Below are 25063 nucleotides of genomic sequence, written 5' to 3'. Positions count from 1 at the left end.
TTCACACCTTTAACCCCTGACTAGATTACACAGTGATGCATCGGCACATTGCTTATCATTCCTGGGAAATCTAGGCATCTCACCCTGTACAGCAGGGAAGCGCTGCAGGATGTAGCAAGTCATTTATTTTACTACTCTAAAATCATTTCCCCATAAAGCAGAGTATGATGCCTCTGATGGTGCGTAGCATTTTGAAGGTGAGTCAAATTAGGTTACATTTTGAGGTTCAGTCCCATCAACAGAGCGCCGCAGTAGAGTGACAGATGACACTTGGTGACAGCTACAGTCACAGCCTTCATTACTTTTTTTCTCTTTCTCCCTGTTAACCTTTGTATCACCATGGCCATCGATCTGTCTCCCTCTTAACCATTATCTATATCATTCTGTTACTGTGGTTTCCATCCATCTTCCTCCATGCCTCTACCTAGCTGTTCTGTCAGCTAAATCAATGACATACAATCTGTTGTGCTCCTATTCAAATAGCACACAGTGTTAAACAACAATTCCCACACTTCACTCTTTCATACATAACAGTATACTAATATCATTAAACAAAAGAAAAATACAAAATGGAAAATGTCTGCATCATGTACACTAAACTCTCTAGATAACTGTCTATATAGAAAACCTGATATGGAGTCAATACTGTATCAAAGGGTTGTCCCCAACTAAGGATTTACAAATCTGATTGGAAACCAGCATAGCTAGGTACAACACTTTTGTTTTTTTTATCTTAATTGCACACAGAAACAAAGATGATCAATCGACAAAAACTGAAATGAGGCCACAGCAACTAAAAAGATTTAAAGGCCAGCCAAGATGCCGCTTCTGTAATAACCCCTTTAAAACGAGATAGTTCAGCTTAAACTGTTAAAAATATGCACATTGTGTATTCAACCACCCCAGCAGCCACAATCTACGCATCCGTCAGACCACCGACAAATACATTTTTTCTGTCCCTAGACTTTGCATTAGAAGATTTATTGAACTCTCCTGATCATAATATTCCAACAAAATATGTAATATGTCAAAAGAAAATGTAGGCTATGTATCTTCATACATTCAGGGGAATACACGATTGCCTAAATGTAAGCACGAGGAACTAAGCTGTTACTCTCAGGCAACAGGATTTAGTTTCAGACGTCTCTGAATATGTTTGTCACTGTTTGCAGAACTATTCACTTGTCTGTTGTTGACACAATAAATGTGAATCTATTCATTAATCACTATGTCTGCTACATCCCCAAGAATATTCCAAATCTAGAAGAGAAACGTCCGTTTAAAAAAAAAAATCAGTTCACAAATGAACGAACAGACATCTTAGGGCTCTTTTTCTCTACAGCAGCAGGAATTTGGCAGCGAGTGTCTGACCTCCAGGCACGCTAACAGGCTAACGATACGCTAATGTGTCCCATTACGCCGATTTGCCAGGAGGGGATTTCTTTTTGTTGAGCATCATGCTGCTGGTGGATTTCAGATGGGCACTGTATAATGATGCGCGCCTTTCTTCCTGGCTCATAAAAGATACAAGAAGTAGTCCTGCTGAGAGTCATTAGGAGGGCCATTTACGCTGTGCTTTTCTTATTCACACACTTTTTTTGTGGTCTTTGAAGAGAGCCACGAGGCTACGCAGACATCCTAAAAATGAAACGTGAGCCGCCACCCAGGTGGAAAGTACTTTGTGTGAAATGCTACTAAACAGATGTTCAGCTCTGTGCCCATTTTTACCACAACCAGTGTTTGAAGTTAATGAATTCTTAGTTAGCAAATAAATAAGTAATGAAAGGGGGGGAGGGGTACAAATTAAATGTGCATCACTGTTGAGGAGGAGAAATATTGCATTTTAGCCTGCATTTGCAGAGCATGAAATACCAGTTAGCATGATGGGATGCAAGGCTGTGGTAAATCACTCACCATTTTCTGCCTCTTCTCTATGACCTTACTATTTCCATTCCACGGACAAATTGAATCCAAGGCTAATTTGAATTGCACTGCCGAATAACCTCTTATTTATTCATTGCTTTTCTCTCCCCTACATACTATTTAATCTAATAATTATTCTTTTCAGTACTGAATCACCCACAAACTGTGGACACTTGAGTTATTCTATGCTTCCACGTACATGCTTCCAAATGGAAAGAAAAAGTAACGTGACAATGTGCCACATGATTATTAACTCTTTTGCATCTTTCGATGCGTTCTGTTTTGCTTTTATTTTACGTCATATTGAGCCGTTTTGATCAAAGCAACTGAAATATGCTTTGCTGTATGTCTTAGTCTGTGTTGGCATGTGGCTGTGAAACACATTCAGTGACAAATCCTCTATCCTAGTGGACATTGTGTGTTTCTTTTTTTTTTTTGTTAAAAAACCTCAGTGTCCTTTTCAGAAAACCAATTGATTATTGGATCTTTGTACTTAAGTGTCATAAAGCTATGCAACTTAGCTATTGGATTTAAATCATCTAGTTCTAGTCTAGGAACAGGTAGAAGACAGTTGGGAAAAAATATCAGATGGGTGACAAATTACGAAAGGGATTCATTACATTGTTACTTTGCCTGTTAAGATCGCATTGTTGAGGTGAAACAAAAATGACTTCTTAATTAGTGTAAATACGATGTATATCCATGCATGTATAAATACAAGAAAGTAGATTAATAACTATGTAAGAACAAATAAAAAGTGGGCCGTAAACATATACAATAATATAAATTGTCAAATTGAATCAAAGTGAAGTCTACAGGTTGAAAAGGAGTAGGATGATGTGAACAGTAAATTTGTCTTTCTAAATGGAAAGCCATCAAATTGAACTCCCTCAAGACATTGAGCTTAAGGGAATCTCCTGTTCAAGTCATGAATTGTTTAGTTCAAATGGTCAGAAGATGAACCTAAATGTTTTGCTAATTGTCATTTTGCACACATATTGTTTTGCAAATTTTATAATATATAAGAGCATGGTTATGATTTTTTCGTTCTCACTTGACAAATATGTGAGCATGATAAAATGTACTTTTTTTTTGGAATTTAGTAATTGCTTTGTGAATGCCTATTTCCATGGATGCTATTCTTCTTATGGCCTTGCACCTGTACGTAATGAACTTTAAAATACCTCCCTGTAAGTCTTTTCAATCCGTACATTGAAAACTGATGGTCACTTTACATAGCAACCTCTGCCATCAGTGTATGAATGGGTAGGTTTGACCTGCTGTGTAAAAACACTTTCAGTAGTCATAAGACTAGAACAAGTGCTTTACAAGCTCAAGTCAAAGTCCAGATTAAGGAGAAAAACAGACTAATTATAGGCTTTAACCAACTAGGCTGTTTGAAACAGTTAATATTTGCCACAACAGAAACAATCAAAGTCGTATAATGCCTTGTCTTATATTCATTCTTGTTTGATGTGAGAATAAAGCCTCAAAAATCACATACATACCTTATCTGAGTGTGTGTGTCTTAGTCTTGGTGCCACTCGGTGTAAAGTGTGTACATTTTTGGCAAAACTCACTTCACATCAACTCACCCTATTATCAATGCGGATCATGAACTTGGTAGGACATTTGCAGACACCCTTTTTCAATTAAACATTGTCAAAGAGCATGACAACCATGAGGTGATATGAGAAGAAGTTTAATATAAAACCGCTTTGTTAATTAAGGAAAAAAACCAGAGTGAAGAGCAGTATCACTTCTCTTTTTAATATGAACAAACTTTGCTCTGATTACATTCACAGATACATTGATATCACGCTGGCAGAAATTTAATTGAAGGTCACTTCCTGAGATTGTGTGTTAGGGAGGGTGATGCGGGCTGAAACAAAAACTGTGGAATTAAAGTAAAAGGAAAAATATATGGCCACGTTATGAAGTTTACACTGTATCCCATATGCACATAATGTCCAAAAAAGAGGCTCTCAGCAAAAATAGGAAAGAGACGCAGAAAGTAGGATTTAAAAAAAAAAAGATGTTGAATCACAACAAGTTAATAACCTGTTGCCAAAATGCTGCGATTCTGCTCCAGATCTACAGTCATAGCAGAAAACAAATGGCTTCCATATTTTCCTGAACTGAAGTGAGCACACAGTTCCTCCATTGTTTGGGAAAGAAAATTACAAGACCCACATGCCAACAGCAATTCCTATTGATTCCTAGATTCCCGGCAGCTCCAGAGAGATTATGAAATTACAATATACACTCTGGGAAACACTATGTAGGGCCATTCTGTATGTGCATTAACATTGACCTATTGCATTGGAAGGGGAAAGAAAATAATGCACACCAGCACCTAGATAGATAGATCATGGGGATTAATGCTCGGAGATGAGGTCAACTGGGTGGATCTGCAACCAGGAGGTCACTGATGTAGCCTGAAGGAGTTTGTATCTCTCTTGCAAAAAAAATATAAGAAACATGAAGAAGCCCTCGAGCAAGGCAGTTCATAGAAATGGGCGCCTGTCAAATATATTTGTTTTTTTTAAATGAATAGAATGACAACCAATGTTGAAAAAAATATACCTATAAAGTGCAAATACAGTCTATGGAAAAGGAAGCCAAAAATGGTGCTGAGAGGCAAAGTTAAATATTCTTGCATGTCCCGTTTTATTAGCTGAATGTGGTTGTGACACAACACATAGTATGCCAACCACAATTATTTAAGTATAATAAAGCTTTTGTGTAGAATTCAGGTCTTTAAACATAGGGAAGACCAGTATAGAAATAACAATAGCAGCCAGTTTTAGGTTGATGAAGCAACATCAAAAAGCATTTTTTTATTTTTTTATATTCTAGCTAGCTTTGCATGTCAAATCATCCATCATAATGATAAATGTAAATTACATGTCTTAATTAATTTAAAGGGGGATTCATTTGTTTGTATCTGATAAAGGTGAAATTAAGATGTAATAAATGCACTTTATTCGCGCATGGTCAGACCAAACCTAACAACAGACAGAGTCTAACAGTGTGTTTTAAAAGCATGCGACATGAGAAAGTGTCAGCGACAAAATCAACTTGATTTTATTGTTTCCTACCAGGCTGCCCTAACAGCCTTTGAGCGATGCATCCCAAAGCATTGCGAAGCAGCGCACAGCAAGACGAAGCAGATCAAATCCCCCAAATATCGGATGTCTTCAATTCCACTTAACAAAGTATAGGGCATACCTACTGTACCAAACCTATTACAAACAAGATCATTATTTGGATTAAAGAAAAAAAAGCTTCTGAATCCAGTGATCCTCATAATCCCGCATTATACACTCCCATATAGGTGAGAGATACAGCTATACTACCCAGGCAACATAAACATATAAAATGTCTCTCAAAGACAGAAACATGTAACATAGAATTATTATAGGAGTATGAAATCATAATTGCATAATTGCGTTCAACATGTACATAAGGTCTCAAGGACACATGAGAGATCTCCACTGGATACCTCTCAATCTGACAACAGCTTTGTATTGTTCAGCACATATATAATAGTTGCGACCCGCCTTTACGCTACGTCTTACCCGCTTTAATAATATCGGTCTGCATGAGCAACTGTTTCTGTTTTTTACACATTGCATCAGCTCTATTATTATGCGGCCTTTGATTCTCAGCCACGTCTAAATGCTCCAGTTAAGTGATCTGAGCACACTGTGCTGACAGACTCTCTGTATAAATGCTGATTTTTCTGAGAGAAAAATAAAGGTACAACATGTCTTCCCAGGCACAAGCATGCTCACAGGCACCCAGCTATACTGCTTGTCAACAGAATGACATGCAGTACTTTGAGCTGAGGTGAGTGCAAAGTTGTGAGTGTATCTGTCTGCAGCAGTGACACATTACCGGGGAAGGTGTGCAGCTTTTCAAGGCGCGTGTTATTCAGCACATAAAGGAGGAGAATCTTGAGGGGTGGACATTGGGCTTAGGTGTCATGTTTCATTCTGTTTCATCAATAGATGAAAAACCTCCCAGGTTTTTTGTCACACTGAAAAACACTATATTTGAAGCTTCCGAGTACTGATATTTGTGGAATCTTATGTGAGCCATAAAAGCATCAGAAAATTGTTGATGGCAAAAAAAATATTCAAGCAGACCATCTAACATAAATAACAGGACATTTTTTGCTTCCTGCCAAATGTCTACTTAAAACCATCAACAATTGGGGAGCATTTCTGGAAAAGAGAGACTTAATGTTTTCACATCTGCTCTGCTCAGAGCTGTAATGAAGTCGATTGCAATCGAGCATATGTTAATGCAAAGACAATGCTTCCTGCCACAGCTTCTTGCAGCCTGAGTCATCAATGTAGGTGACTGCTTACTAGGCCTGCATGATACGATAAAAAATAAGCAAAGTACATTACGTGGTGCAATATCGCAATAACTATAAGAAGTGCAAATGCTTTGACTAGGTTTCTGACTATCTGCTGTTCTCCGTGTTTCCTCTAAACAAAAATTTAAAAAAACAACAACAAAAACATGGGGTTTTTTTAGCTGATAGTTAGTTTTACCTTCATTTGACTGCATCAAAATGGTTTAAAGACTGGCCATCATACACATACAGAGATAGACAGTATGCATTTTTTTCTTTTTTTTTTCAATGCGAAAAATAATGTTTTAGGTGTTTTATTGCTCATAACATTAAATTGTTGGGGAAATGCATCAAAAGACCTCATAGTTTATATCAGTTTTCCAACAAATGACTATAACCATTAGAAGCTTTTTATATGACCTGTAAGTCACAAAGCTCCCAGCGACACCTTTTTTACATTGATGATAAACTTCTATAGGTTAGAGAGAATAAGTGTGATCAAACAAAGATATTTTTAATCAATATCCAGTTTTTAATACCCAGTCTATCTTGTACAGAGCAGAAACCATTCTGGACTTCCTTGATGTGTTAAGGCTCTGTGGACACTCTTCCCCGGTGTGCAATAAAGTTTGAAAGCCTTCTGCTGTCTTATTTGTATTTGCAGGAAGTTTCCCCGATGTGTCTCCCTCATTTCCTTTGGTCAACAGTTCACGATGTGGGGCGCTTAAGGTAAAAGTTTACCCTAATTTGCTTGTCTGTTTAAACAGAATGAGCAGAGGTTTAGATTATCAGGAGTTGTAAACACAATGAAGCACAACCTTCACCTCTGAATCTCAATGTTGTCAGAACACTTGACTTGTGTCTGTCTCTGTAAGAGTAGTGCTGTTCTCACAGTGCCCTGAGGATAATCCAAACTGGAGGAAGTATAAGCAAAAATGAGTTAATGCAACAAAGAATTAGAAGTAGAGCCAGACCGATTAATTGGCCAGCCGATAATAACGGCCGATATTAGCATATCAGGTGACTATCAGTATCGGCTACTTTTAACGCAGATATGCGCTGATATTACTAGATTTATTCACCAGTCAAATAGCATTTAATTTGAGTTTCATTGTATTACACTAGCAGTGAGTCAGATGTGCTATACGGATTACAACAAGCGTTATCACTCTCCAGAGTGTCAAGCGGTGATGCACGTACATGCATAGTTGCTTTCCAGTTGAGTGACCATCTCATCTCCATTATATATCTTTTTCAAAAGTGTTTGATAACTTGCATTTGAGGGATCAACACAACAAATGTGTATATCTTTATCTATCTCTACAGATCGCAGAAAGATCAAAGATAGATATCGGCTGATATATCGGTATCAGATTTTTTTCCTTTCCACAATATCGGTGTCGGACCCAAAAATCCTATGTCGGTCCGGCCCTAATTAGAAGCCATGAAAGCTGTTAAATTGTGAAATTGATCCACATGAATCATCAGCTTGAACAAATTAATTGAATTATTTTAAGGGAAAAAAAGGACATAGTCAAGTTCACCAAGTATGTGTAAAGCTTCACCTCCATCATTTTCTGTGTCTTTATTATTTTTCTGTTGCACTCTCAGACAGACACACAAACAGAACCAAGCTAAGGTGGTATAAACCCTGGATGCAGTACTCTTCAGGGACCCTTAACAAAGCTTTTTTTTCCCGGAAGCTTCCCTTTTTGACACACTGTGAACAACTTGGCTCAGCTCTTGACTGAACAAATTTGTTATGTTACGTCAAGCACCTCATCTGCTACAGACCTCTACGTCTTATGTAAATGCTTCTGCTGAGTATGATGGTGGATTTACTTTTTAATACAAATCTCCTTCAGCATTGTAAAGTCTATCAGCCTCTACAAGGCTGACACTGAGTCCTTTTTCTTTCGAGAGCTGTGACACTTAAAGGGAAAAGTTACGTTTAATGCTTGAGGTTTAGAAGACACATAGAAGGTGACATCACCACGACTATGACGGTTTAAAAAAGCAAACTTGACATACAATAGAGGAGTACAAAAAGCCAGATGCAGAAAGAGAAAAAGTGAGCTATTGAAAACCAGGCTTTTACTTCTGTCACAAGAGAAATAAGATTAAAGAAGTAAAGTGTATTAATAAACTCTACTGAGTGATTTTAGCCAAGGCTTGTCCAGAGGAAAATACAGTCTCACTTGAGTTAACAGTCCCACCATGAATAAGCCTGTGGCTGTAGTCACTTCTTTGGTGGAAAATAAGATAAAAGCCAGCCAGCGGTCAAATGCAATTGCACACATCACAAACAGTAGGCAAGTTATTTTACAAAATATAGAGCTAGTCTTTTACATCTAAAGTTTTACTCAGTAAGATGCTCTGTGGGTCTTGCACACAGGGAATGGCTTCCAGGATCCAAAACAGAAGAGAGATGCCATTTTATGTGTCACGGTTGAGTGAAAAGCAGCTGCTGCGCTTAGTGTCTGGAGGTCATCTCAACTATCATGTGAGTGGAAAAGCCTAGTGTTATGTGTGAACATGGCAGACCTGCTGGGCCTTTCACCAGAGGCAAAAAAAGTGGGACTGCCTGAGAGCAAAACCAGAGTCCCTGAGGTGATAAGGATCTGCCTGATGAATGTGTCACAGAGCCACTCCGTTATGTTACTCTTGCAAATGTCCTTCCATTTTAGATTTTTAATTTAGAAGACAATGAAAACATGCTAGATTCCTGAACTCTTATTATCATATGGACAGTCACACTTAAAGCCCCTTTTCCTCAAAATAGGTATCCCCCTGGGCTCTGTACTTATCCCTCTGCTGTACTATCTCAACAAACTCCAGACACAGCTCTAGCTTTATTTTCACTTTTGTTGGTGATATAATAGCCATATGCTTGATCACCAATAATGATGAGAAGGTGTACTTTGAACAGATGGGGAGACTGGAATGTGAAGTTAACAATCTCTTTCTGAAGATTAAGCAAGAATTTAGTTTATGGATTAAAAGAGGAATAAGTAGAGGAATTTTGCACCCATAAGAATTGTCAGGATACCTTTGAAGAGTGGCAACACCTTGAGATACTTAGAGTCCACATTATTAAGATCTGACTTAAACCACATAGTCTAACACCTTGGCAAGCCATGCAGTACCTTAACCACCTTGGACAGAATTGTTCTTATTTTTTTAAGCTTTTATACTGGTCTTTCAGCACAGCCTTATATGTTTGTTTATGAAATAAATAAAGCTCTGAAACCTGAAAGCTCTGAAAACACTCATACAATTAGGGTCCTAACCCACAGATGCCGAGTACAGGGTCAAAAGACTTGCTTCAAGGTAATGTCAGCCAGTTTATTGCAGAATGATGGAGACTGCATGGGCAAATGCTTTAATTTTAAGCAGTTCACCAGAGGCTGTACTTAAAAATAATTAATACAGTGTATGATTTGATAAGTTCCACACCTCAGGGCGATTCCCCCACATAAGCTATATGAATCAATAAGCTGGGCCTGAGCCCTCGGAGTTCTCCATTCTGACTTCTTTAACTTTCAATCACTTCGACAAACTCAATGATTATAAATGCCAAGATGGCAATTCTTTTCCAATTGCCTTACTAAAAAAGACATTATATTGGGCCCATTCGCAGCTGCCTGTGCTGGCAGAGGGAAAGAAAGAGAAAGAAGAAGAACTCCTTGAAATAAATGTTGTCCTGCATTTCTGCAGCTAGTAATACAGTTTAACCTTGCATTTGAATTCTGTGTGCATAATTATCATGAAGCCTCCATTAGATCAGCCTCTTTTTACCTTTCTATTCTTCCTCTGTGTTTTGACGTTGGGGATGTTTTTTAAGGCAGAAAGCGGCACATTTTAGGAATAGTTGTGCTGTAAATGAGTACTATGCATTGGACGTTTGAAAGAGCTTTTATCACCTGTTGGTAATTTGAGACTAATGGATGATTTCTATGACATCTCCCTTCATGCAGAAACATTTTGAGTGTGTATATTCTGAAAAACAACAGCAGAGCTATGCATGGCGCATCCTCCAACACAAAGATGAGATGGCAGCACACCGGACACTAAAGCAAGAATGGGGGCCAATTATGAAGCAACGTGCAATCAAGGGGGTCCCTGACAGGCTGAGTGGGGTCTGATGAGCCAGTGTGTCATTCCGGAGCTCCAGGGCTCTACAGCTAATCAACCACCAAGGAGGGGCTTGAGGGGCGCGATCACTCAAGCCCTCTATCACCACGCTGGGAGGAAGGCAATCACCAGCCCATTTCCATGTGCTGCTATTCCCACCCACCACCCCCCATCTTCAACTCTCAAATCAAGGTGTACAGACGACCAGGGAAGCACTGGATGGAGGCAAGGGTGGCAGGTGGGTGCAATCAAATGAAGTGTAAAAAAAAGAGACAAAAGAAAAAGTGAAAAGAACTTTCAGTCTTGCAAGCGGTCTATTCATGCTGTTTAATGTATTTAAATAACCATACATGATTGGAAACATAGGCGGAACAGACTGAACAAGGCCCAATTGGCTTCCAACCAGCAGCTCGTAAGATCGTCTGATTGGGCTTGCAAATTGAAATGTAAGTCTTGTAATACAGTGGGCATAGGAAACGGAAGGGTTAAAGGTCAAGCAAGGTGCAAGATGGGAGTTCTAATTTAGCACTTTCAGGGGATTAACACAATGAGCATATGTTAGCAGGGTCTCATCTTCTGTCGGCTCAGAAAAGAGGAAGGGAAGAGAATGAAACCTAAACAAAAGCTTATCTTCACCCCTTTTTAAAAGAACATGCCTTCAAATAAATTGTAATTCCTTGTTTCAAGGGTGGGGAGATGGGTAATAGAAAAAGGAGACAGTAGCCAGGACAGAGGAAGCCCCTTTCTCATTGTGGTGATACGTCTAATTTGAAACAAAATATGAATTAAGTAACAGAAAAAAAAGTCTGACAGCCAGACAGCTTTAAAGCGCTTAGACTTAACAGATGCACCTCAGCACATAATTGAAGATAAAGCCTCCTCCTGCCTTTGTTTTAAGTTTGACGATGGCTGAAGAGGCACTAATAGGCTCCTCTCAGAAAAACACATGCACACGCGCACACAAGGATCATCCTGTCATCTTGTACTGTCCTCGAATTCTTAGACAGAATATTGATAAAGAAAGTAAAATCTCTGATTTGTCCAGTCTTGCAATTCAGTCATCATTACAGACCTGAAATCCAGCTCATAAAACCCCCGCTGATCTATTTTTGGTCTCCTAAAGGCCAGAACATAGGGGGGAGGGGGGAGATAATATCCTCAATTTTTGAAGTCATCCCTCTTGTATAGTTAAATATCTGATTTACCACCATGCTGGGTACAAGGGATAGATGCACATCTAACATGTCCGAGCCTGTGTGCTGGAATTTGTATCAAACTGACTCAGTATTTTTTTAAAAAGAGGATCAAAAGACCAACTAGCTTTAACGTGGATTAATTCACAGGTTCCCAATCTTTGCCATGCCCAAGGACACCACTATACAGAATTAGCCTCTTGCAGGGACCCCCTCTTGTACATTTTTTTAAATCATTGTACAATACTATAGCAAATGTCAAAACCTAAACAAACTACCTGAAATATGTTCCCTCATCTGTATCAATAACTAATAGTCTTATGAGTTATTAAATGTATTCAATGTCTTTTTTTTCGTATGCTGACTTATAATTTCTGTCCCAATTCTAAACCGTTGTGACCCCCACTTTGAAAACACTGGATCAACATGTTGATTTATTTTAAATAGATATGCATACTCTATTAAAGGTCACATATTTTGCAAAACAGACTTGTTAGACATGTTTTTCTAACACTAGATAGATAGGTTTTACTTTATTGTTCCCCGCAAGGGCAAATTCTGTTTTGACACTCTTTTAGAGTCATGCAACACATGCACTAAAATATGTGTCCCAAGCCTGTCTAAAAAAAAAACAGTTATTAGAAAAGTCTGTACTCTTTTGCCTGCTCCATTTTTCAGAAAATGTGTGCTTTTTGTGATTTTCCCTTTATGACATCACAAAGGTCGTAACCCCTCCCTCAGTTTGGTAACATTCTGACAGCTAGATATTTGTTCTGTCCTCTGAGTCATGGCATGGAAAGCCTGAGCCACATCCCCTTCCAGAGTGGGGCGTGGTCAGACACAGCTCATTTGCATTTAAAGCTGCAGACACAGAAAAACTGAATTTCCCCTTGCGGGATTAACAGAGTATATATTCTTCTTCTAAACAGTCTGGGCTGAAAAAGAGGGGTTTATAGGCATGATAAAATACAGGATCAGATTTTTGTCAAGAAACTCCAAGGACAAGTTTTGGGGAGTGCTGTGCCTTATTTAAACTTGTTGAAAAGGAGGATAATATGTGACCTTTAATATAAAGTAAGCAGTTTATTGGTCACATTTTTATCTAAAAAGGGAAATATCCCTTTGTATTTTTACAAATATTAAAAAAAAAAAATTCAAGTCAATCAAGCCCCATTTAAAATGATCTCATTATGAGATTACTATTTTTTGTCCTCTGTATTGAAGCCTGTGTTCTCAGCATTGTACAGCAGGAATAGTCCTAACCACATTGAAAGTAATTACCACTCTGGCAGACAAGCCATCCATATGTGAACAGTGCAGAGGGAGGCTGAGCAGGACATTAACTGAGCATTAATTCTGTGATGCCAGTGTGACGCCAATTATTTTAAATGTGGTCAATGTTCTGAGGGTTATATATTTCTACAAGTAGCAATCAAGCTAACAAAAGGAGCTTGGTGTGAATGGAAAAAAAGGCAAATGTGGAATAAAAAGGAAAAAGGAATCCGGTTGTTTAAATGGTGGGGGGGATTAAGAGGAATATGATACTGGAATTGGATAGGAATAAAAATGTGCAGAAATGTAACTCAAGGGGGGATGATTGCTTCATCAAAGTTATAAATGTCCTTATTTAGAACCATGGAAAACCTGGTTCCTCTCCCTAACTAACAGTTTGTGACATTTCTAATTGACCTTTCAAGACATTTAGAATATTGACATTTCTAAACTGCGCTGCACTCTACATTTTCTTAATAGTTTTGTAAGTCTAGACATGTAATTACAGTGAAGAGCTCTTTTCCTTTCCCTTGATTTGATTTCCAAAATACTTTTTTTACATCCTCATTTTACCTAAATTAACACTGCCAACAAGGGCTGAAGCCAATTGCAAACACTCACACGTCGCATCACATATTACTCCTAGAGTCTAGAGATTAGTTAGACACATGTCTAAAATAATGTGTATGGATATTTGTTTATGTACTTTTAAAGACCCACAATGAGCTCTAATGTCGATGTTTTATCGGGGTTTCAGTCTAAAATGGCAGGCAGGATGAACGCACATTGTTTGCTTTTCCAATGAAAATAATCAGCCTAATACACTGCAGATGCCTCATTAAATTTGCATACGATTATTGCAGCGTTACTTCAGTTGATCCTTTTCATCAGACCAGATAATACTTGCTGATTGCAGATTATTTTGGCGCAGGCAAATTTCATGGTATTATTTTCACTCTTAGTGAGAAAGCAATTAGGTGCATAGCTCGTAGGTTGCCTGGCGTTATGCAGAAATTATCCAGCTTTCACAGATTTAAGGCTCCTTTTATTTCTCTGGACGTGTTAAATCACAGCTCTTGGGTTCAGGGTTGAAAAGAGGCAGATTACGTGACGTTGCATTTCCCTTTTCTCTCTTGAATTATCGCTTCTGAAGGTTTGGCCTGCGAATTGTGATCAACAAGCACATTGAATACTAAGGAGAAAAGGAGAAAGTCAAGTGAGGAAAGGATAATGTAGAACTTTCTACAATAAATGGTCACACAAATCCCTGAATGTTTAGTTAGATAAACCCAATTAATCAGTAAAAAAAAGATACACTTTAATTTATGTTTAATGGCACTTAAATCATCACTTTGAGGTCTTGTAAATTCTTACACCAAAATAAGACAAAGAACCTACAGCAAAGAAAACAAAGCACTAGAAAACAAGAAAAACAATCAGAAGCTTGATTCTTTATTGTCTCTCAGTGATAGAGAATAGATTTAACCAAAATAAATCCAAACTGCTGCTCCTTCTTTAAAAGCCTGTAATCACACGATATCATCTCAATCAATCACTTTCCACTTTGCCTGCTCCGTGAGCTGTCGTTACTATGACAGCCATCTCTCAACCTGCCGGCTAGTTCTACCTTTTCTGGCTTTACATTAAAGACCCCTAATTCATACAAGCATCACTAATAGCTTGACTAAAATGTGCTGCCAGCCTCACACCGCCCACAATCTCCCCCTCGTCTTTTTTTTCCCCTCCTTCCCCTGTCAATGATAATCTCTGTCTTGCTCCATATATCTGACGCCGGTCCCATGCAGACAAGCTGTCTTCGGATGAGTCACCGGGGAGCAGTTTTTGCGGTTGACCACGCTGCTCTCTTGGGGGCGACCTGGACAGTAGATCGGCAGCGGGTAAAAAAAACATTCGCTGAGACAAGAGAGACCATCCCAGATTGCTTCGCCCGCACACGGCACGAGTGCTGAGCGGAATCTTCTGGTTATTGGCTGTGTTAACTAAATTGACAACCTGGCTTTCAACCTCCTGGCTATCCATCAGTGCAGGGATGAGCACAGGGGCAGGAGAGGTAACCCCCGGAGTTGTAGGCACTTCTTATAGTCGTCCTCGCGTTTGTTACTACCAGGATGAGGAGGGGAGGGGAAAGGAGGCATCTCTGTTTCCCCGCTGATATTTTTGGTGATAGCCATTCATTTGTAGTGGTTTTGGCCCTGAAGAGGTTTGTCTTATCTGTTCCTTCTCTTCCTCTCTGGGGGGAAAATAGAGGGTGAGTGTTCTCTAGCATACTCTCTCACAGTTGATTAGTAACTCCTGCTCTACCCCTACGCTCCGGGGATTCTACGCCAGCTCCCCTTATACATCCCCTTGTCATGCACACACTCACACTCCCTCTGTTCTTCTCTCTCTCGCTTTTTTCCCAAACACACACACACACACACACACACACACACACACACACACACACACACACACACACCTCCCTACAGTCATGGTACGGCAGTTTGAGGGAATCACACACCCAAGACCTGACATTTATAACAATGAGGCCTTGATTAAAAGGGCAGAGTGAAACAGTGTCACCCTCCATTCATTGTCCTTAGCCCGAGTTAAATAGGATTTAAACCTGTGCATTGCGCCTGATACCTTCACTGTCAATTCCTGATTGCTTTGGAGCGGCAAGAAGAAAAGGTCTCGTTATTGTAATGCGTGCGCGTAACGGTACGTAACGGAGATGTCAGAGGTGACCAAGTTTACACACAGCGTCTGGGAGTAGATAAGGAGGACGCTAAAGCCGGGAAGCTAATGCTGCTCTGGTGAATGCTGTGGCTGTGTGAAAGGCAGTGGGATGAAAAAAAGCTCGTTTTTTATCTGGCTCGGGGCAAGACACTAAAGGCGGCAGCGTTGCAACGTGGCGGGTTTTAAAATTGGGATCAAAAGGTTCAAGCTAATTAACAAGCTAAATGAGAGTCCCCTAGCTTCAGCCATGTAACCACCCTCGCTCTTCCGCGCTCATTCTCTCCCATTTAATTTTTTTGTGTGCTGTGGCACTTGCCTGTAGTGTGTGTTTGTGTGTGTGTGGTTGGCTAAGACATACAGTGTGTCTAGGAAATGTGAAGACAAATTGCCCCCCCCCCCCCCCCCCCCCCCGTGCTGAAATGTAAAAAATAATCACCAAATTACCTTCAACAAGATCATTCTAATTAACTGTTATATTGGTGGCTTGACCCTGGGAGCTAAACGCCCTGTGATCAAGCTTTTCTTCTCTGACTGTTTTGATGTTATTTGACTTTTGCAGCAGAGCCCCGAGGAGGCCCTGAGACGGGCGAGTCAAATGGAAAGGACAAGGGCACATAATAAAGACAAATGGCTAGAGCATGAAATTTGATTCATTGCCTTGCTACAGAAACATTCGCAGGGAAATAGCCAGCATTGACATGAATTTCAAAACTCTGTCAAATCCAAAAAGCACACGTCCTGCTGTAATGACATTGAGTCCCAAGGGGCCCTTCATGCAGATTGTCGACCAAATCCATCAGGCGCTTGTTTCTGATGGACATTTCATTTCTTTTAAAAAGCTCTTTAAACGGTTGCTTCACCCAAATGACAAAAAAAATCATGTTTTGTACGTACCTGTTCAAAGAACTATTTTCTCCAAGGTCTGAAATATTCAGTGTAGAATGTATTTGAGACCTTTTCTTTTAGTCCCTTAATGTCTCAATGGCCTACCTGCTTACCAAACCCGCATGGCATCCTGGCTCAAGGCCTCTGATACACTTGAAGCTATTTGAAATAAACTCACTCGCTGCTGTTTACTCCCTGGTTGTTAATTTGGCTTTCTAGCTTCTTCGCCTTCTATGTCAGTATTGTTTTGTAAATTGCATGAATTCTCCAAACAAGGTTTAACATTTGGTCCTATTTGTTAGCAGACTTGCGAAAAAAAAAATCACTGGTCCAATTTCCATCCAAGGTGCTAAATCATACATTATCGTTTCAAGAGGAAGTGTTCTAGTGTTGGAAACATATCCACACATACGAAGTGGTTTTTCTGATTTCTGTATTGAAGAAGACCGGACTGCTGACTTTTTGCCTGAGGTCTGTGCTCTCTCTTTGCTCTTCTAGTTTGGTCTTGCTGTATTCCAATATTGTAATCCTGTGAGGCACTGTGTGACCTTGTTGTTGTTGTTTTTTCAAAGTGCAGTATAACTAATGGTTTTATTATCTTCCTATATGGTTTTTGGCTCAGTGCCCAAAAATGAAGGATTCAGATAGAAATTTCTCCTCATTGCTCGTAGCATTAATATGTATATATAAAATGTTTTTATGTATTGTACTTGATATATGTATTCACCAGGACTTCTTCCATCTACCAGAAACTAGTCCTTGTGGAAAACTGTTTATGGTGAGTTTGTGGAGTTTCCAATAATCCTGAATTCCAAAAATTGCATTTACTGCCACTGACAAAGCATTAAAAAAAAAAGTGTATCCTCGTACCTCAAAGATTCAGACCTAAAAGAAATGTGTTTGGTCATATTCATAAACTGGCCCCTTTTGATCCCAAAACATTAACAAAAACCTCAAAATGACAACATGAACTGTCGTCTGCAACAGAGTATCGATATTAACGACACAGTGGTTCTGTCATTCTTCAATGAAAGGATTACATTTTTAGCCGGAAGGAACTCAACACCTTATTTATTTCAATATGCATCTGAAGCATATGCTTGCAGCAGACCTTTCACTGTCGAGCACCCACTTTGTAGTACGATATGAAAACACCATCTGGTGTGTTAGCAGCAGCAGCAGCTAAGCTAAGCTAGTTGGGGCTCGATGGGGGCCCTGCTGTGTCACAGGATTATGTTACTGGTTGGTAGATCCGTTCTATTAGCCCCTGGTGGCTTGGATTATTGGATGATCATTATAATGTGTGACTGAACATGGAGCTAAGCACCTGCATTTCCTTGACACACTTAAGTCTAGTTAGTTTTAGTGATCACACACATTACGAGCACATTTCACATTTATTACACCTTGTCTGAGAGGTAAACACACAGTTTATTTAATGCGCTCTGACTCAGACAGTTTGTTTTAATACATTTCAAGTGGGTTTACTGACTTAACGGGCTCAGTACTCGAGCAAGAAAACAAACTATCGGAGGCCTGGAGCACTTGTTTGTTCGTGGAAGTTGAATGTTTCTTTGGAACGCTTCTGCACGGGATCACAGGCAAGCAAAGACGACAGCACGTTCAGAGACGGGGCCCTCTGCTCAACAAAACGAACATCTGCCGTTTCTCATCAGCGAGATTGAAGCTAATGACGAGCTGTGAGTGTGCTGACAGAGAGAATGGAATTGGATTGTGTACAAGAGGCCCGGTGAGACCAGACATATGTTTTGAAAAATACTGCGGACGGAGAATGGCTTTACAAAGTGTGTGTCCGCATGTGTGTGTGTGTGTGTGTGTGTGTGTGAGCAGGAAATAGACCCTTGCTTTTTCCTTCAGCAGTTCATTTCTTTGTCCATGTTTATACGAGAGAGGGGAGTGCGTAAGTGCAGTTAAAAACAACTGTTGTATCCCCCCCTCCTTCAATCTCTGTGTCGGCTAACAGATAATGGAATTACACATCAAAGAAGCATCCCCCTGTATCCAATTTTTCTGTGACCTCTACCAGCCTTTGTTCCTATTCACCACAACATCTCCCCAACCCCTGAGCCTCCACTAGCAGGCTTCTCCCTGCTTCCTCTCTCTTGGTCTGGAGGGAGATTAAATTTAGATGATAATGAAAAATTCATTTGCACTCTGCAACTGATGGCCATCTTAATTTGATACAATTTTTGATGCAAAATCTCCTCCTCATTGTACCTTTTCATCACCAAAGACTTTTATAGATGTCCTCCTCTTCACTTCACTTTTTGTTCCCCCATCCATACAATCCCCTTGTGGGTAATTCTCAAAACAAGCAGCCTTTTGGGTTTGACTTTGTTAAAAGTAGAACCGCAAAGTACCATTACAGCCTTTTTTTCGCAGTCTCTTGAAATATGAGTCATTTCACATGAGATATTTGCAAAAAAAAAAAAAAATTGAGGAGGATCTTGCGAGTGGAGGATGCACTCTCTCTATAGCTGGCTGGAAGAGTTAATCACATGGAAACTTCTCAGTCGCTCTCTCTCTGCTGCTGCTGGTGTGGGGATAAAGACAAGCCTCTGAAGTGGCTCTGTGTTTGCAGACTTCAACCAAAAGTGGTGACCAACCAACCCCATTTATCCCACTGAAGCTTATGAACGGTCACACTGCATGCAGCTTCAAGTGCTGCACATTTGTCAGCTTACATTTGAAGGTCCGGGGCTGTTTTACACACAATAATTGTGTCTGCCGTCATGGCCGCCTGAAGCCTTTCTAGGGAGGCGGAATGGAGAAACGCATGTGAGCAGGTGTTGTCGGGGCAGAGTGGATGGTAAGGAAATGAAATCAACAAGAAATCATGAGGGAGATTGATTAACTGGCACTGATTAAGTGCTTTAAGTATTAGGTAGATAAAGTAATTGATTATTCAATAAATCTCTGTCAGGCAGTGAATAGCCTCAGTGTGAGGGGAAAAGAGGCAACAAATGATGAATTAGTTTCATCAGTCTGCAGATGTAAGACACAATGTATGATAATCTGTCATTAATGCATGCTTTATCAACATGGAACACATTATAAATACATGTAATTCCATGTTTTTATTGGGCAATCCCTATCTGATGCATGGAGGAGAAAGCAATGCATATGCAGGGAAATTAATGAATTATACAGACAGAATGCTGCAGAGCAACAAAAAAAAAAAGCACAAAAAAACATCCATTACATTCATCTGCTTCAAAATGTGTCTTATTTCCATACTGGCAAACATACAAGAGAAAATCCCATCCACATCCTCCAGCACTTTCCTCTTTATTATACCAGCATTGCATTAGCAGCTGAGATGGTTTCTTGATGAGATGAGAGGTTGCAAAAACATGTCAGGAAGAGAGCGAGATGGAAAAAAAAAAAGAAGACAAAATGCAGGCGGAGGGAGACTAAAGAGAAGCGCAGCATGTTAAGAGGACAAATACAGGAGGAGTACGCTTTTCTTCCCTCCAACAAATAAAAGCTGCAGTATGAGACGGAGCGACCATCTGGCCTCAACTTGGAGCAACGCACTGTAAAAAGCACTAAAATCAATGGCAACAACTCTACCTTGGATGCCCACCATTACCCAGATGGTGTACTTGGAGGAAGAGCTGCACAGGCCACCTAACCGAGAGCAGACACGGCACAGACAGAGAGCGAATATCGTCCGCCCACCTCACTGTTTTTCACTGGGTTTGTTTGTGTTGGGAACCAGTGCTGAGCAGCGACGTCGGCCACCGTGTGAGGACTATAAGAGAGCCCTCTGTTGGTTTTAAGAGGGGGGGCTGAGACACACAAACACACACACACACACACACACACACACACACACACACACACACACACACTTGCACACCAAGTACCAAATTACACTAAAAAGGAGAGCACGATTGGGCGCCAATGAACCAACAGACTGTGAATACAAGCATTATCTCATGGAGAAAATAACAATATATCTGCAATAATACGTACACACACTTGTGCAAAACCACTATTCATATATATAAAATAAAACTATATAAATAATTATTTTGTGCGATTTCTTAATAGTATAATGTGTTTTTTCACACACAGGCCTGCTTTCAAGAGATCCAGCTCGATGGATTATTTTACACACATGCACGTTCTACTTAAACACTCAGCTTCAAGAGATCATATGAAGATTTTTTTTCCACATTCTCTTTTTTTGGGGGGAATTTGGAGGAATTTCGGTGTCTGTCTCATATCCCTCTTCTCCGCTTGTCAAAATCCAACCTCAGAAAACAACACAAGGAAAGCAAACTGCTCCCGCACGGCAAGCCATGATAGATTCTAAAAAAAGCAATGGTGCGACTGTAGCACATTTCAAGGTACATTTGTCTCAGCACTTTGACATTTTTTAAAAAAACAAAGCCTGTCAGGTCTATTTCAAGTCTTCATTTGAGCTGCTGCCACTGTAAAAAAAAAAAAAAAAAAAAAAAAAAAAGGGAAAGAAAAGAAGACGTCCTTTTGACCAAACGATTTCAGTTCAGATCAGTAGAAGAGAGCTTTAAGGATTTATGCAGTTTCTTAAGATGTCACCAAAGTCCATACACAGCAATGTCAGAGGAGTCATGGCTCCACAGAGAGCAGCTGTCGATCACAGAGACATTCAGGGCCTGCTGGACAGCTGCACATGATGCTCTATTCTACTGTCTTTGACTTTATTCCGAGTCTTTCTGTGGAATACGTTTTTGATTTTATAGATAATCTAAAGGAGGACTGACATCAACATTCAAGGTTACAGAGCTGAATAATTCTACTTCAGTCTGTGCAGATCTAATGACTTTAATTTGAATTAATGCCGTTTTTCTACGACCACCCACCGAGCCTGACAGGAATTATGAATTAGAAAATCAGAGCAGGATGTTGGTGATTTGCAGACATGTCAAACAGGAGACAACTGCTTTGGAGCGACCATTTACTTCTGTTGGACTACTGGAATATACAATATGCAGTTTTTCCAACATCCATCCACTTTCACTTCTCATTATTTATACCTCCAAGACAAAACGCTCCCTGCCATTAAGGTTCACTCTCTCCCTCTCTGCCTGCCTGTCTGTGCTCCGGCTGTTCTAGTGGGTATGTTAATGTGGGCCAATGCCATTTTGAGTAATTGTCCTGCACGGCACTCCGCCAAAATGTCAAAACCGATTTGCCTCGTGACAAAACCCGTATTGATCTTCATTCTGTTCTTGTCTCTTGGCGGCGCAAAATGTTTCATCACATCGCCAGGCTCCGAATGACAATTCTCACATTGTTTCTCCGTGAGTGATTGGAAAAGTGACAACGCTGCACAAACCCTAGTGCTGCTGCTGCTGCTGCTTTATGCGCGTCTTCTATGTATAAAAGATCACAAGGAAGGAAACTTGGAGCAAAATTAGTCCGTTTCAATGAACTTTGCTTTGCTTAGAGTGATGAGATCAACCCAGATAAGATGGAACTTTCTTATCTACCAGAATAAAGTGCGTAAAACTCTCTGTAATCTTATTTGATACTGCTTTAAATGTAGCAGTCTGTTCTTAAAGGCTAAAACTTCTTTTTAGAATCGCAATGAGCCTGATTTTGACTGGTGACTCAACAAGCTGGCTGCAGAAAATGGCTCGGACAAAGCAGGGTGCATAGAGGTCACACTAACCCAAAATATTTCACTGAGTGGTCTCGTGGAGAAGGCATCCCCAGTTTTTTTTATAGGCAATCGTTTTGAATAATGCACTGCTCCCTGGTTGTCCCTCATTTAAGAGAAAAAGGAAGATCCACGCACGAGCTGGGGACTGCTCATTTACGCTCCAAAACTACCCGCGTTGAGGACCCGCACTGCATAAGGAGCAACTTTCAAGGTTACAATACAAACGTACGTGCATGGGTGTGTGTGTGTGTGTGTGTGTGTGTGTGTGTTTAAATGTTCATGTAGACAACTTACCTATTCGAATAACATGCGGCATCCCGTAAGAGTACTGAATCCAAAAGAGACATGCAATCAGCAACGTCCAGTATTTCCAAATCGCGCTCCGGGGAGACAGCCAAGTGTTTCGCATGGTTGTAAAGTCTCGGGATCCACTTTTTAAAATTCCAAAGACGACTCAGAATTGCTCATCAAAACTGAATTCGACGGAGCATAAATGGATTTTGGTGCCTGCGACAAATGTGCGCTCATTGTACTTGATGCAACATTCTCTCTCTGGTGGTTTTTTCCCCCCCTTTTTTTTTTCTTTTACTCACAAGTCCGAGAGCAGCTCGATAAGGATGAAGCCCCCCAGTCCTCTCACAGGCGAATCAGTGATACACCTGCGAACACAGGCTGCTACAATTAGCCTGCAGGAGTCTCTGTATCCCCTCCTTCTGCCGATGCTATCTGTCTACTGGCGAGCACCACGGCAACAGCCGAGCCCGACTCCCGCACCGCTGCTGAGGAGGAGAACTGCGCCTGCGGAACTTTGGGTCGCCTCGAACGATACGAGACAGGCAGAGAAAAGCGTTACACGACGTGTCCAAAATGCTTGTTGCAGTTTAATCACTCCAGTCAGGGAAACTGTCCGTGAAACACAGAGGTACTTTGTGAGGAAGCTCCGTGACGCTCCTCTCCAGTTGCGCGCGGTGATGGCGCGAGGCTGGTTATTGAAGAAGGTCCAAAATCTGCTCAAAAAGCCTATTTGTTACACGATGTTCATTTTCTATATCTTTCAGTTTGTGCTGGGTGGAAAGGTAGTGCAGAAAGCCGCGCATCTGCGTGCGTCTGACGACCCTCGTTTCCCTCCACGGTGCCACTAGAGGCACGCGTCGTTACGCATACTTGTCAAGTATGTCCAAGAAGTATTTTATGGAGGTGAGAGGGATCCGAGTGATGACCCGGTTATCTGCTTGTCCAGTTGTTGTAAACACGTGCATTCTGTTTTCCGTGTATTCCTCCACATTTATTTTAATGAGATTAAGGATTTGGGGTTCTCAGGAATCTTACAGATGCAGATTTATTTCTTATTTACAGCACTGGCATGGAAATTTTTCCTTAGCCTCTAGCAAAGAGAGATGGAAACCCCCACCGGCTGCCTGCAGGATTGTGAATGGGATGAATTATTTGCATGAGGGAAATAAGTGTCAGCTGGGGATTGGGCCATTGACAAAGCAGGCTTCTTATCGCTGTTATTTGAGACATTCTGTCTGTGTCAATGAGTGCATTAAAGCCCCGTAACTGCTCGCTGCCTATCTGTCTGTCCATTTTTCATGCCTTACACAGAGACGTCAAATACAAGCTGCAGGTTACATACACAAGCTCATAGAGAGAGGGCTGCTCATGTCTCCCTCAGCACTGCAGAGGAGAAGGAAAGAAGCAAATGAATTGCCTGTTTATGGTACAGATTTCAGTGCTTTTTGCCTTAAACTGATACATTAAACTTCTCTGATAGAAAGGCTGAAATTAACTTTGTAAAGATGAACAATGGAGCCTGCATGTGGGAATAACTTATTTTTAACTACCAATTTTTAGATAGATAGATAGATAGATAGATAGATAGAGAGATGGATAGATAGATAGAATAAAAAAACATTTGCATGAGGAAAATAATGATAATATATTTTATAATTTATAGTTCTAATAGGTCATAAGAGCAAACATTCCTTTGCAGATTTGCAGTTTTTTTAGTTCTGAAAAATACACTGTTACATCCCTTTGTGCTTAATAGAACAGTGTTGATGAGATAGTGCTGCGGCTCATTGGTTTTATTTTTCTGTTTGGAATGGGGGAGAGGAATAAACGGTGCATCAGGGGGCATGCACGCAGGAACAAGCCAGACTGACTGCCACTGCATATTCATGTCTCCCCGAGCAGATTTATCGCCTCTTGGCACAATGTAAGGACTATCAACGTGAGTTATGTGGCCTGGCTCTCGCATTATCGAGATTCATTGACTCGCTGCTCTTTCAAATACAAAATGTACACAGCTCCAGCAAACAAGACATTCTGGGTCTGTGGGTGCCCTCTATAGAGAGATGGAGGTCTGTGCTCTCAATCACCTGAGGGTGATAAGTGGAGGGAGTCAGACCCCGGAGCACAGGAGTCCCCCACTGTGACACAAAGATAGGACATGTAAAGAATTGGTAATTCAGGGTAATTTTCACCTCTTCAACAGCTGTTGAAGCAACCAGGGTTTAGTTTGTGGCATTAAATTATTGACCCATCAGTCCTGTCTTCTTTTTAACCATAGTCTTTGTAAGACGTGCCACTTGTTCATTCTGCCTTTATAGAAATAATAGAGATGCACTTTAGCAGTTGGAGGAAGTGACGCAAGTAGTTTTATAATAAGAAAAAAAACACACATAGTCAGAAATGTTTATTGGAAAAGTCAAATTCCTTATTTAAGTCGGAACAAGGGCAGATTCGAGTTGTAAATTCAAAGCTGAACTTTTTAGTCAAAGAACTGAAAGGAGAAAGAATCAATAATGAAAGTATCCAAAGTACACAAATAAATCCATTATGGTTTTTATTTCATTACCTAACACTTATTGATAT

At 40.3% G+C, this 25063-nt stretch overlaps 1 protein-coding gene across 1 annotated transcript in view; it reads right to left on the bottom strand.

Moving 5' to 3' along the window:
* grik3 (glutamate ionotropic receptor kainate type subunit 3) overlaps positions 1-23739 on the bottom strand; it is a 103863-nt gene extending 80124 nt beyond the window's left edge. The window contains exon 1 of the mRNA XM_020633518.2: positions 22481-23739. Within this exon, the coding sequence (XP_020489174.1) occupies positions 22481-22595 (115 nt within the window). The 5' untranslated portion in view covers positions 22596-23739. The remainder of the gene's footprint in view (positions 1-22480) is intronic.
* Between the last annotated feature and the right edge of the window lie 1324 nt (positions 23740-25063).

Source organism: Labrus bergylta, chromosome 8 (genome assembly GCF_963930695.1).
Source record: "Labrus bergylta chromosome 8, fLabBer1.1, whole genome shotgun sequence".
In the NCBI taxonomy this organism is placed as follows: Eukaryota; Metazoa; Chordata; class Actinopteri; order Labriformes; family Labridae; genus Labrus; species Labrus bergylta.
Note: the sequence above shows the minus strand (reverse complement) of the source record. Positions and strands in the feature narration are given on the sequence as shown.